Source organism: Macaca mulatta, chromosome 20 (assembly GCF_049350105.2).
Source record: "Macaca mulatta isolate MMU2019108-1 chromosome 20, T2T-MMU8v2.0, whole genome shotgun sequence".
Classification (NCBI taxonomy): Eukaryota; Metazoa; Chordata; class Mammalia; order Primates; family Cercopithecidae; genus Macaca; species Macaca mulatta.
In genome coordinates this window covers 3,983,340-3,995,744 of record NC_133425.1, presented here as the reverse complement: position 1 = coordinate 3,995,744, position 12,405 = coordinate 3,983,340, and the positions used below count along the sequence as shown (strand labels likewise).

Genomic DNA, 12,405 nt, shown 5'->3' with positions numbered 1-12,405 from the left:
GGCAGGGAGGGAGGGAACGCTGATGAGCTTGCATAAACACAGAGGGTGCCATTCTAGGCAACTGGGGTGCAATCCTGTGGGGGCCTCAGCATTGGCCCACTGAGGACAAGGACACCAGGGTGGGCGTTTCTCTCTTGATCACGCCCCCCACCATGTTGAGAGTAGTCCTGGGGCATAGGATGCCCCAGAGCTGGCGCAGCCCTGAGGTGAGGCTCTGGGCACCCAGGGAGTAGGCAATAATGCTTCCCCTTGTGGGACTCCAGCTGGCTCCGTGTTTGAAAATCATAGTCCTCCCTTAGCTATGTTTTTATGTTTTTATTTTTATTTTTTCAGTTTATTGCATGAAGGAATTACACTAGTCCAAGTTAAAAGCAGACCCCAAATGGTTACATTAGACAAACTGTGAGGTTTTTAAACTTGTAACAAGGGAAAAAAGGGAAATTCTACTCATTACGAGGAAATCCTCACTTAAGTTTCAGTGAGCCACAAGTAGTTAAAACCCTTGAACCATCAGTCGATCGTCCTTAGCCAGTCTTACCTCTACAAGGCACTGGCATATGTTCTTGCACTGGTCATCCTGTAGCTGAATGGCTTCTCTGTATTCTGGATGCTCAGTTACTGTCCCATTGCAGGCAAATTTCCTCTTAAATGCCTTTACTAGTTGCTTTTTATTGTAATCGTTAGTGATCCCTTAGACAGGACTAAGGGTATTCATGTCGTTTCTCTGCTGAATTCTTGCATGGATCTAATCCTCAGTGCCTGCAGGGAGCAGGTCATTACTCTTACTTACATCAACAAAGGGGTGGAAAGAGTGGAGAATCTAGATAGTGGACGTACAAGATGATTCCTTTTCCTCGGTGGAAATGGCCTGTGGAAGGCAGTGGCATGGCAGGAGAAAGCAGTGTGAGGGGGACAGAGTGTGGGGGAGTGAGAGGATTTGAAGCGGGGGCTGCTAAGTCCTTGGCTGTGGCTCAGTGACTGAGGCTGGAGGTGCTTTCAAATCAAGGGACAGAGTACACCTAAGCTACTTCAGATCCTTTATGGCCCTCCTGGTGATATAGGAGTTAAGAAGAGATTATTTAGGCAGATAGCGAGGGGAAAGAAGTTCTTGGTATGGTTTTCTTCTTTCTTTCTCTCTTTCTTTTTTTTTTTTTTTGAGATGGAATTTTGCTCTTGTCCAGGCTGGAGTGCAGTCGTGAGATCTCGATTCACTGCAACCTCCACCTCCCAAGTTCATGGAATTCTTCTGCCTCAGCCTCCTGAGTAGCTGGGATTATAGGCATGAGCCACCACGCCCGGCTAATTTTGTATTTTTAGTAGAGACGGGGTTTCTCCATGTTGTTCAGGCTGGTCTGGAACTCCCAACCTCAGGTGATCTGACCCCCTTGGCCTCCCAAAGTGCTGAGATTATAGGCGTGAGCCCCAGGTTTTCTTTCTAATGAAACGCAGCCCCCAAGTTATTTTCTTTTCTAACAAAGAGCAGCTTGTAAAATCGAGCTGCAGATATAGACAAGCAAGCTAGAAGCTTGCATGGGTGAATGCTAGCAGCTGTGTCATAGGAAAAGGCTAACTGGGGACTAGGCACGTCCAGCATGGTGGCTCCATCTTCCTCTTTCATTGTCAACTACATGCACAGTAAGGAGCAGGCAACGTGGCGCTGGCCAAGTAGAGACCTTATTTGCATAATAAGAGATTAGGGTGCGGTGACCAGCTTCCCCGCACGCTATGTAAACGTCACACCTGGTCCAGCCAATCTTTGGGCCCTATGTAAATCAGTCACCGCCTCCTCAAGCCTGTCTATAAAACCCTGTGCACTCTGCCAGGGGCAAGAAGTCCCACTCAGGAACCCCTCTCCTTCACTGGAGACAGAACTGTTCTCCTTTCTCTTTCTTTCTTCTACTAAACCTCCATTGTTAATCTCACTCCACATGTGTCTGTGTCCTTGATTTCCTTGGCATGAGGCAACAAACCTCGGGTATTTACCCCAGACAATGACACCGCTTCACTGGGGGTCTTTTGAGTTCCCCCAAAATTGTCTTTTAGGGCTAAATTATGAGACCGTGAGCCTAAAATTAAGCAATCTGAATGAGTGGCATACTTCATGTGTTTCTTGAAGTTCTAAGCGCATTCTGATTCAAAATTGCCTCTCCACAAGACACTGGCTCAAAGCGAGCTGAGATTCTTTCCTGTCTGCAGCCTTCCTGTCCCATTTCTACACCTCTTCTTTATCCCTCTCTAAACTAAATTCTCTTTTCTCCAAACTCCTCAGTATTCTGGCATATTGACTATTTAAGTAAAGACACTTGAAAACAGCAGTTTTCAAAAAAATCATTTTGACCTTTGTGCTGTTTCTTTAAAGCAAAGGATGAAAAGTCCATGTAAAAGACTCTCCCTACACCAGGAGGAAAGGTAACACTCTACCTTCAAGGGTGAGAAATTGAGACCAAGAGAATCCTGCACAGACATTTAAAGAATAGCTCTTACATTCTAAGCCTCACATAATTTTGTCACATCTTCGCAGTTAACAACTATTCTTTGTCCAACCAGTATAGTAGTAACTGACTCTAACTGCTTTACCCAAAATTTGGTTCTATCACTCAGTAAAGCTCCTCTTTGCCTTGCTCACCCTCCACTTGGCTGCATACCTCGTTCTTCCTGGTCACAGGACAAGAACTCGGGACCCATGAAATGGCAAAGATAAAGGAGCTGTAACACAAACAGGGCTGAACATGGCCCTTGCTCGCCACATTTCCGGTGAAGAGAAGGAGAGAAAAGCTGCAGTGCTTCAGGGGAGCCCAGACCTGGGAGCTCCCTGAGCCAGGTCTGTGTCTCCCTCTTTGGGGCTCTGTGGTTCCTGGCATCTCCAAGCTTCCAGGTGCCACCAAATTCCCTGGTGCCAGCCAAGCTGCTTGTGGTGCACCCGGTCCAGCTGCAGCCTCGCAGAGAGGTGGCGCCCATGCCGGGACCTGGAGCTGCCTGCCCCGTGGCAGCAGCTGGCATGTATGACTGCACAGTGGCTGGGGCCCATGCTCACTCACACACCCCTCGCCATTCCACAGGCGGCTCGCAGTCTCACTTGGAGGCACAGGATCCAGGCCGGTAGTGTGAGCCGAGCACAGCCTGCCAGGCTGAGTGGGTGAAATGAGCCCAGCAGGCCCGAGCAAAACTTGGGCCAAGGTGCCAGCAGCCACAGGTTTCCAGCCAGAAAAACAATACTCCAGAGATCCTGTAACATTACAAAGGCTTTGGAATGTCATATTTAAATTGTTTATAGACCAGTTTTATCATCTACCTGTAGACTATATCAGACCCTAAATTCTAAGTTCCTCCAATCCAGTTTTCTCCTATGGAATTATTAAAACTGTAAGTTGTTCTTTCATAAATGCCCTGTGAGCTAAAACTAAACAACTTAACATAAATATCAAGGGACAAGTATTGTGCCTGATGTGTGGACCACACTGAGAGTTCACCAACCATCCAAGGCCATAACCAGAGACACTTTAACTGCAAAATTGCCGGCTTCATACTGCAGCTTTTCCCAAGACCATCAAAATGAGATTCCATATCATGGTGGTCCACTTACCTCTCTTAAGGCCCACCTTTCTCCCTTGACAGGATAATCTGTAATTAAAGATTTACAGCCAGTAACTGCTTTGGGTAACTTAACAGAACTGGACCTAAAAACATGCTTTACTCCACCTAGTGGGTAACTTTGGCGATATCGCTAACACAACTTTTTGTTCAAATTGTACTAGTGGTTCCTTTTATAGAGTTGGCCTTGTCTTCTGCTGTATTTCAACCCAGTCATGAAATGCTACTCAATGGCTACAACAGCTTTCAGCCAGTTTTCCCATCATCCTTTTTTTTTCTTTTTTCTTTTTTTTTTTTTTTTTTTGAGACAGAGTCTCACTCTGTTACCCAGGCTGGGGTGCAATGGCGCCATTCGGCTCACTGCAAGTTCCACCTCCCTGGTTCAAGCAATAATCCTGCTTCAGCCTCCTGAGTAGCTGGGAGTGCCACCATGCTCAACTACTTTTGTAATTTTTAGTAGAGACAGGGTTTCACCATATTGGCCAGGCTAGTCTCAAACTCCTGACCTCTCGATCCACCCGCCTCAGCCTCCCAAAGTGCTGGGATTACAGGCGTGAACCACCGTGCCTGGCATAGTTTTTTTTGTTTTCTTTTTTTAAAGAGATAGGGTCTCGCTTTGGCACCCAGACTGGAGCCAGTGTAGTGGTGTGATTCTAGCTCACTGCAACTTTGAAGTCCTGGGCTCCTTCCACCTCAGTCTTCTGAGTGTAGCTGGGTCTACAGGCCCACACTACCACACCCAGCTAAGCTGTTTAAAATTATTTACTGTAGATAAAAGGTTTCACTTTGTTCTGCAGGCTGGTCTCAAGTGAGCAGTTAGCCCCAGGCCTCCTGCTAGATGCTGCAGCCCAGCCAAGTGGTCCGGGAATTCATAAATATTTTTTAAACATGTGAATATACACTTCCAGATTTGTGATTTTGTTGTATGCAGACTGTGCTTCAAATTGGGAAAAGTCCAAACCCACAACAGTCTGGTTAATGACACGCATGCAGAAGTGACTGAGGGGAAGTGAACTGAGGTCAGCACCTGATATGTCTGAGGAAAGAAGATGAAGCGATGGGTGGACGGAGGGTCTAGGACATAGACAAATGCAGTGACACCCACACAGGAGAATGCTGAGGACAGGAGAGGCAGGGAGTGCATGGGTGTCACTGTCACCTTTTACTCTCCAATATGTCTGAATTTGGGTGGTAAATGTAGGGGAAATGTCTGTTGGCTTCATCCTTGGAGGACAGCTCCTCAGGGCCCATCCTCAGCTTCCGCTATCTTGGTCCATCTGGACCGTCCATCCTCGAGTCTCAAAAATTCCAGGCCCTCCACATGGCTCACAGTGGGGGCCGCAGTCAGGAACTGGCCTCCCGGACCAGTGACGCACCCACAGGGCTACTCCCTCTGCAGCCTCCCAGGGAGGGCTCAACCACGCCTGGGAAGGAGACGAGCAACTGACTCAAACCAGTGTGAGGCTGTTCTAGTGTCTGACACCATCGAGGGCCTCGTCCGGGCTGGTCCTCATGTATCAGTCCATTCTCACGCTGCTAATAAAGACATAACTGAGGGTAGGTATTTTATAAAGGAAAGAGGTTTAATTGACTCACAGTTCAGCATGGCTGGGGAGGCCTCAGGAAACTTACTATCACGGCAGAAAGGGAAGCAAACACGTCCTTCTTCACATGGTGGCAATAAGGAGAAGTGCCGGGCAAAACGGGGAACATCTCTGTATAAAACCAGCAGATGTTGTGAGAATTCACTCTCTATCACGAGAACAGCAGCATGGCGGTAACTCACTGCCCACGATTGAATTACCTCTCACCAGGTCCCTCCCACAACATGTAGGAATGATGGGAACTACAATTCAAGATGAGATTTGGGCAGGGACACAGCCAAACCATATCACCTCAATAACACGGACTGGTTTCCCCAGCAGACGGCTGGCGGCCACAAACATTGTCTCGCTCCTCCCTCCCAACAGCCTCAGGCGCTGCGGTGTGCTAGGGGCCTGTTTACTCATAGAGAAACCGAGGCTGGGAGTGGCTTCGTGAGGTGCAGTCAGGAACAGGGTCGGAGTGTGGCGCCGGGCCAGGCTGCTCAGGTCACTTATCACGGAATCTACCGGGGCAGGTGCAAAAGCTGAGCCCAACATCAATACTAGTGGAAGGTGAATTACGTGAAAGATTAGGCAAAATGTGTGGTTATGTGTCCTGGTTTTCCAATAAAAGTATTGAGTTTCTCTGGGGTAAGTGCAGATAAAATGCTTAGCGGAGGCTAGGTGTGATAGCGCACGCCTGTAATCCCAGCAATTTGGGAGGCCGAGGCAGGCAGATCACAAGGTCAGGAGTTCGAGACCAGCCTGGCCAATATGATGAAACCCCATCTCTACTAAAAATAAAAAAAATTAGCCAGGCGTAGTGGTGGGTGCCTGTAATCCCAGCTACTTGGGAGGCAGAGGCAGGGGAATCGCTTGAACCCGGGAGGTGGAGGTTACAGTGAGCCGAGATCGAGCCAGTGCACTCCAGCTTGGGCAACAGAGACAGACTTTGTCTCTAAAAAAAAAAAAAAATGCTTAGTGCAGATGTGGCACCAAAGGGAACTCAGTGAGTGTTCCACAGGCATGCGGGGGGAGCTGTGGTTTCAGGAGCACAAGGCTGCGCCCTTCCCTCAGGGCCTCCTTCCCCAGCAGCAGCCGTTCAAGGGCAAGTCCGCATGCATAGCCGGTGTTGACCTGCTGGGGTTGGGGTAAAGGCCCCTGGGCTTCTGATCCTGCCCCTCCCCCAGGCAGCAGGACCTTCCCTCTGGTTCCTGAGTCCCAGGGAGCCGCCAAGGCCCTGGGAGGAGACAGCTCCTGACTTTGCTCAGAGTCTCGGTGAGGCCAGTCCTATCCGGAGATCCTAGCCAGGAACTCATGTTCCTGCTTCCAGTGAGGCTGGGGGCTTCCTGCAGAGGCTCAGCCTGGCCCCCAGGCCACAGGGAGGCCCCACCCACTGAGTGGGTGCAGATGGAGACCCTCTTGTCTGCTGTGCCTCAGGCTGCAGAGCCACAGAGGGGTCTTCCCAAGTCCCACACCTGGAGGGCAGGGAGGCCAGGGGCTTGTGGCCCTAACCCAACTCCTGACACACAAGGACCAGCCGGCCCGGGGCCACCTCTGCAGGCAGGAGAAGGCCTCATTGTTCCCCTCTCCTGGCAGAATGAGGACTGGGTGTGCCCAGGGCTGGAAATAAATGCTCAGTAAATCCCTCTCTTGGGAGCCCTGATCCCAAGGGACAAAGGGCCTGTGTTGAGTCTCCCTGTACGCGGGCTCAGGGCCAGCACTTGGGCCAGGGCAGATGGAGGGTGGGAGAGGGGTGCCTCCCACCAGGTGGGCTTCTTCCCCAGGTCAGGCATGCAGGTGAAGAGGGGTGTCGTGTGTGCATGCCCCCCGCGTGCAGGAGAGTCTGGGCAGTGTGTGTCTGGCTGCATGTGTATGCATGCATCTTCAAGTGCACGTGTGTGAATGAGCATGTGTGATCCCCATGTTCGTACCATCTTAACCTCCCCTCCAGTGTATACTGTCTCTGCCTCCTAGTGCCCCCAACCCCAGCTGGTGCTTCTGGAGTCCTGGCCCAGATGACTCTCCTTCTGGGCACCAAACCCTGTCAGCCTGGAGTTAGAAAGAAGGCCTCTGAACTGCCAGCAAAACATGGAAAGGCGCCCTCAGGCTGGGCTGGGGCAAGAACACAGCCCCTTTGTGCCACCTCTGAGCTCCTGCCTCCAAGAGCTGTGCTGGCCAAGGGCTTGGCCTCTTCCACCTCCACCTCCCTGAAGGAGGTTCCTCCTGAGAGGGGCTCCTCTTACCCTCCCCCAGCCTGGGGTCTGCTTCCCTCGAAATCAGAGGAGCGCTTGAGGGGGTGCAGAGAGGTGCAACTGGGGCCTCACCTTGAAACACTAGTCAGTAGGAACCCAGCCCTGATCAGCCTCTCCAGGGAGATGGTACAGGCGCCAGAACAAGGGCCAGGTGCCAAGGCTAATGTGCTGCTCTGCTCCTGCCCCGTCAGGGCTGGGGGGTCACGGGGAGCCCCCTTCCTGACTGTGCCATCCAGCACCAGGTACAGGGCTATGGTGGTTCTTTGGGAATAGGTATTGACCAGGAGTGGGTGGACATTTTGTGTGAAGGGCCAGATAGTAGAATTTTAGGTTCAGGGGCTGCAGGTCTCTGTCACAGCCATGTGAGCTTCTGTGCAAGCATGAAGGCAGCCACAGGCCACATGCCAATGAGCGCACGGCGGCTGTGGGCCAATGATGCTTGACTTATGAACTGGGGCATGGGAATTTCAAATAATTTTCATGGACCACAAGACATCGTTCTTTAGAATGTTTCCTAGGAATGTTAACATGTAGGAGACATTCTTTGCTCATGGGCTGGGCAGAGGTGCCCAGGTGGTGGTTGGCTGGGCCGTATATCGCCACCCCTGGCGCAGGCCCTGGTTCAAGTCATTAAAGTCCTGCGCCTCTCGCAGCCCCTGCCCACCCTCATCCTGTTGAGACCAGCGTCCCCGTTCCTGGCGAGCCAGCACTTCCAGAGTCATTCTGTGCATGCGCAAAGCCCTTCTCCACACCCCTCTGCCTGGGAAGCATGTGGGGTCCAGACACGTTGGTCTTCCACCCTGTTTCCCTGGGGGATGGGTGTGCAGTGGGAGCGTCCCCCACTGTCTCCACCCAAGTTTTCCAAAGCCAGGGATCCACCACCGGGGCTCTCGGCATCTCCAGGTGGACGCGTCTATGATTTGTCAGCTTTTGCTCTTTCCAAAAATTAACATGGTACAGTCTCCCCCAAGGCATAAAGTCTAAGGGTCAGGGAAACTGGCCCCGGGGGCAGGATCTCAGCTCCTCACAGCACCGTCAAGGGGAGGTTCTACTGTTATCCACACAGAACAGAGGCCCAGAGAGGTGAAGCAAGTGCCTGCAGATCCCAGCCCAGCTACATAAGGAAGCCAGGATGGACCCGCCTCTGGCTCCAGGGTCCTGTGTTGGTGATCACGGCTCTGTGGCTGTTCCGAGTGGTCACGGGCCCTGCAGAGCTTCAGTCCCTGGAACACACACGAAAGGTGTCCTGAGGACACGCATGGAACTGTGTTTGAGCTGCAATCTGTCCCCTGATTGCAGGGCATCTGACAGCCTTTATCTCTTCTCCCCTGATCCTTATCCGATACCCCACCTCTTCTGCAGACTCCAGCTCACTCCCAATGCCCTGGGTCCTTCAGGGTCCTTGGGATGAGACATCTCCAAACACCAGCCTGGGGGGTCGCCTTCCCCAGGCCCTCTGCCTCCCATCGTGGCAAGGACTGCACCTTTGGTGTCCTTCCCTCCTATGATCTCTGAGCCCCTGAACACTGGCTCATACCCGCTCTACCCAGATGCAGCACAGAGGAGAAACCCAGGCAGCCTCCAAGGGCAGTGCCTTGAGGGCCAGTGCCTGGGGCACCTGTTGCACAGGGCACAGGACACAAAGGGCTGGGTGGTCCATTCAAGCTCTCTTGGGGCCCGCATCGAGCTCAGCCTGGGTCCTAGGAAGCCTGCCAGGCACCAGGTGCTGCTTGAGTCTGAAGGAGGCCCTGACTCCAGGTCGCCCACGGTGGCAGTGGGCCCCACGGAGCTTTTGTGGACCCTTGACCTGTTACCCTCGGGTGGAAGCCAATAAGCCAGCCTCTCCCCAACTCTGCCATCCAGGTCGGCACCAGTGTTGACTGAGAGAGCCCAGAGGTGATCGTAAAGTGCCTGTCACTGTCCCCAGCTCTGTTTATGTAGGCTGCAGAGCCAAGACAGCAAATGCCACACGTCCGGGAGCCTCCCCAAGGCCGGCCCTGGGCCTTCCCCCAGGAAGAGCCCCACGGCCAGCTCCTTCCTGTCCCCCTGGTGGCCCCTTGCTCCTTCCTTCTGGATGGGGGCCCAGAGGGCCCAGGAGAGTATAAAGGCGATGTGAAGGGTGCCCAACACAATCAGACACCCAGTCACAGGCGAGGTAAGGTGCTTGGCTCCATGGGTGGGGCCCAGCGAGGCCACACTCGTCCTTGCTTTGGAGTCAGGAGGCCTCTCTTCTTCCCACAGAGCCCTGGGATGCGCCGGCCAGAGGCCATGCTGCTGCTGCTCACGCTTGCCCTCCTGGGGGGCCCCACCTGGGCAGGGAGTAAGTCGGTGGAGTCTGCCCTTAACCTCCTCTGCCTCCCTCCAGGAGAGCCAGGGCCTCACCCGGCCCTTGTCCCAGACTAACTCTGGTCACAGAACCATCCTGTCTGCCTGGAGGGGCGGGGTCCCCTGTTCTGGCAGAGGTTGCCCCCATATCACTGCATGGGGATTTTCTTCCCTTTTGCTCTCTTTTCTGCAGAGATGTACGGCCCTGGAGGAGGCAAGTATTTCACCACCACTGAAGATTACGACCATGAAATTACAGGGCTGCGGGTGTCTGTGGGTCTTCTCCTGGTGAAAAGGTGAGTGAGGCCATGTCCCCACCCATCCCACAGTTTTAGGAACTCGGGGCAGCCGGTAGGCACCTGTAGCCAGTTTTCCCACGCATGCCTGGCTCCCACCGATGCTTCATGGCTTGAGCAGAGGTCAGACCGTCCTCCCTACCTTCTCCCTTCAACCCAAGCTCAACTCAACCAAAAATGACCTCTCCGTCCCCATGCCTGATAGGAAAGTCAGGGAAAAGTCTGTCCGATTACTGTCAAAGAAGACAGGAGGTAAGGGTCAGAGTGGACCACTGACTGAACATGAGTCAGCAGAAGTGTTAGAGGCAGAAATCCAGGACCATTTCCTTCATATCGAGGTGTCTCTGCTGGAGGTCTGGGATGGATTTTTGCCCTGCACTTAGGAGTTCTGGGGTCCTGGGAGAGGGGAGAGAAGCCCAACAGCAGAGGAGACTGTGTGAGCATGGCGAGCCGGAGGGGTGCGTCCTAGGAGAGCAGCAGGGTGAGGGAGGGATGCAGATAAGCCCCGTCGGGGAAGTGCTGGTGAGTGTGGGAAGTCACCTGCCCCTCGGTCTGTGAGCTGCTCTGCTCAGAGTGACTAAGGCTGGGGAGGTCCAGGCTCAGCCAGAGGCAGCTCATATGTGGGCCACAGTGACGGCAGCTGGTGCCTTCTGCAGTCACGTGGACCAGGCACTGCGCGGAGCTCTCCTCGCCTGGACCTCAGTGACTCCTCCCAAAAATCACATCCACTTTGCAGATGGGGAAACTAAGTCCGAAGAGGCTGAGTAATGAGCTCAAGATCACAGGGCCTGAAAGTGGTAGAACCAGGGTTGGTGACCAGTGAGTTTGTGTCAGGGACCCGAATTCTGATGGCGCTGGACTCTCTGGATCCTGGGAAGGAGGGTGGGGGCGCTGAGGACCCGGGATGTGCTGGGCCATCCCAGATCTGGGCGTCCAAAGCTTTGCCTCTCCCCCAGTGTCCAGGTGAAACTTGGAGACACCTGGGACGTGAAACAGGGCGCCTCAGGTGGGAATACCCAGGAAGTCACCCTGCAGCCAGGCGAATACATCACAAAAGTCTTTGTCGCCTTCCAAACTTTCCTCCGGGGTATGGTCCTGTACACCAGCAAGGACCGCACTTTCTATTTTGGGAAGCTCGATGGCCAGATCTTCTCTGCCTACCCCAGCCAAGAGGGGCAGGTGCTGGTGGGCATCTATGGCCAATATGGACTCCTCGGCATCAAGAGCATTGGCTTTGAATGGAATTACCCACTAGAGGAGCCGACCACTGAACCGCCAGTTACTGTCACATGACCATCAAAGGCACCCTCGGGTCTCTAGGGTGGGGTACGGGGCCATCTGAGCTGAGGCCATCTGGGTGGTGGTGGCTGATGGTACTGGAGTAACTGAGTCGGGACGCTGAACCTGAATCCACCAATAAATAAAGCTTCTGCAAAATCAGTGCATCCAGGATTGGTCCTTGCATCTGGGGTACAACCAAACCCTCCCCTGCTCCTTGGAGACAAAGGCCGCAGTGCTGGAGCCCAGTGAACTGAGATGAGGGATAGGGCAAAGGTGACTCTGCCGAGGACAGAAAGAGAGCAGCACCACCCCCTCAGGGGTGCTGTGGGTCTCTGTGCCAGTCCCACAATCTTTGAAGAGTCAGGCTTCAAGGCCACCACTCCCCACTGTCCCTCACCCCAGGCCCATCCAGCGGGCCTCTTCTGGCCACTCAGTCCCAGGCTTCTCTGAGTGTTTAAGGGGCCTCAGGGAAGCCACTCACTCATCCATTCACTCAGTAAATGTTTGCCAAGGCCTTGTCCTCACCAGGCTCTCCTGGCACTGGGGGGTATAAAGAAGAGGCCAGGTTTCAGCTGAGTGTGTATACACCGTGGTGGGGGCTGGTGCAGAGGCAGATAGTGGCAGTTCACTTTGCCATCTGCATGGTTGGGGACACATGTAGGTCATTGTGTGTGGGCACCTGCCCAGAGGTGAGGTGAGGGGGATGTGCTTCAGGGAAGTCTTCCTAGAGGAGGCAATGTCTGAGGTAAGTCTTAAAGGATGAGGGACAGTTGGCCAAGTGGAGACAAGGGGAGGAGGGCATTACAGTTTGAGGGCTCAACATGAGCAAAGGCAGGAGATGCAGATGGCTGGAGATAGTAGGCCTCACACTGTGGTAATTTGTCACAGTAGCAACAGGAAATCAGTATAAGCCCTAGACCTGGCCCATTCTTCATGTCCCCTTCCCAAGCCTCCAAGTCCACATCGGCACTTGCCAAGATCAGAGCTCCAGGGGCCTCCAGAGACAGGGTTTTCAGCCCTTTGGGACCATGATCCACAGAGAGAAATTGATCCTACTTGAGAAACAGGAAGCAA

General features: G+C 53.2%; 2 protein-coding genes and 1 pseudogene across 2 annotated transcripts in view; 1 reads left to right on the top strand and 2 right to left on the bottom strand.

The window, feature by feature from the left end:
• ELOB (elongin B) overlaps window positions 1–12,405 on the bottom strand; it is a 183,333-nt gene that overhangs the window by 52,093 nt on the left and 118,835 nt on the right. The window lies entirely within an intron of this gene.
• On the bottom strand, window positions 354–4,842 carry LOC106994916 (eukaryotic translation initiation factor 1 pseudogene; annotated as a pseudogene).
• On the top strand, window positions 8,933–11,493 carry ZG16B (zymogen granule protein 16B). Its single transcript, XM_015125477.3, has 4 exons — window positions 8,933–9,584; window positions 9,671–9,749; window positions 9,948–10,050; window positions 11,007–11,493. Exons 2-4 carry the CDS (start codon window positions 9,680–9,682, stop codon window positions 11,341–11,343), a joined length of 510 nt encoding a protein of 169 aa, XP_014980963.1. The 5' UTR covers window positions 8,933–9,584; window positions 9,671–9,679; the 3' UTR covers window positions 11,344–11,493.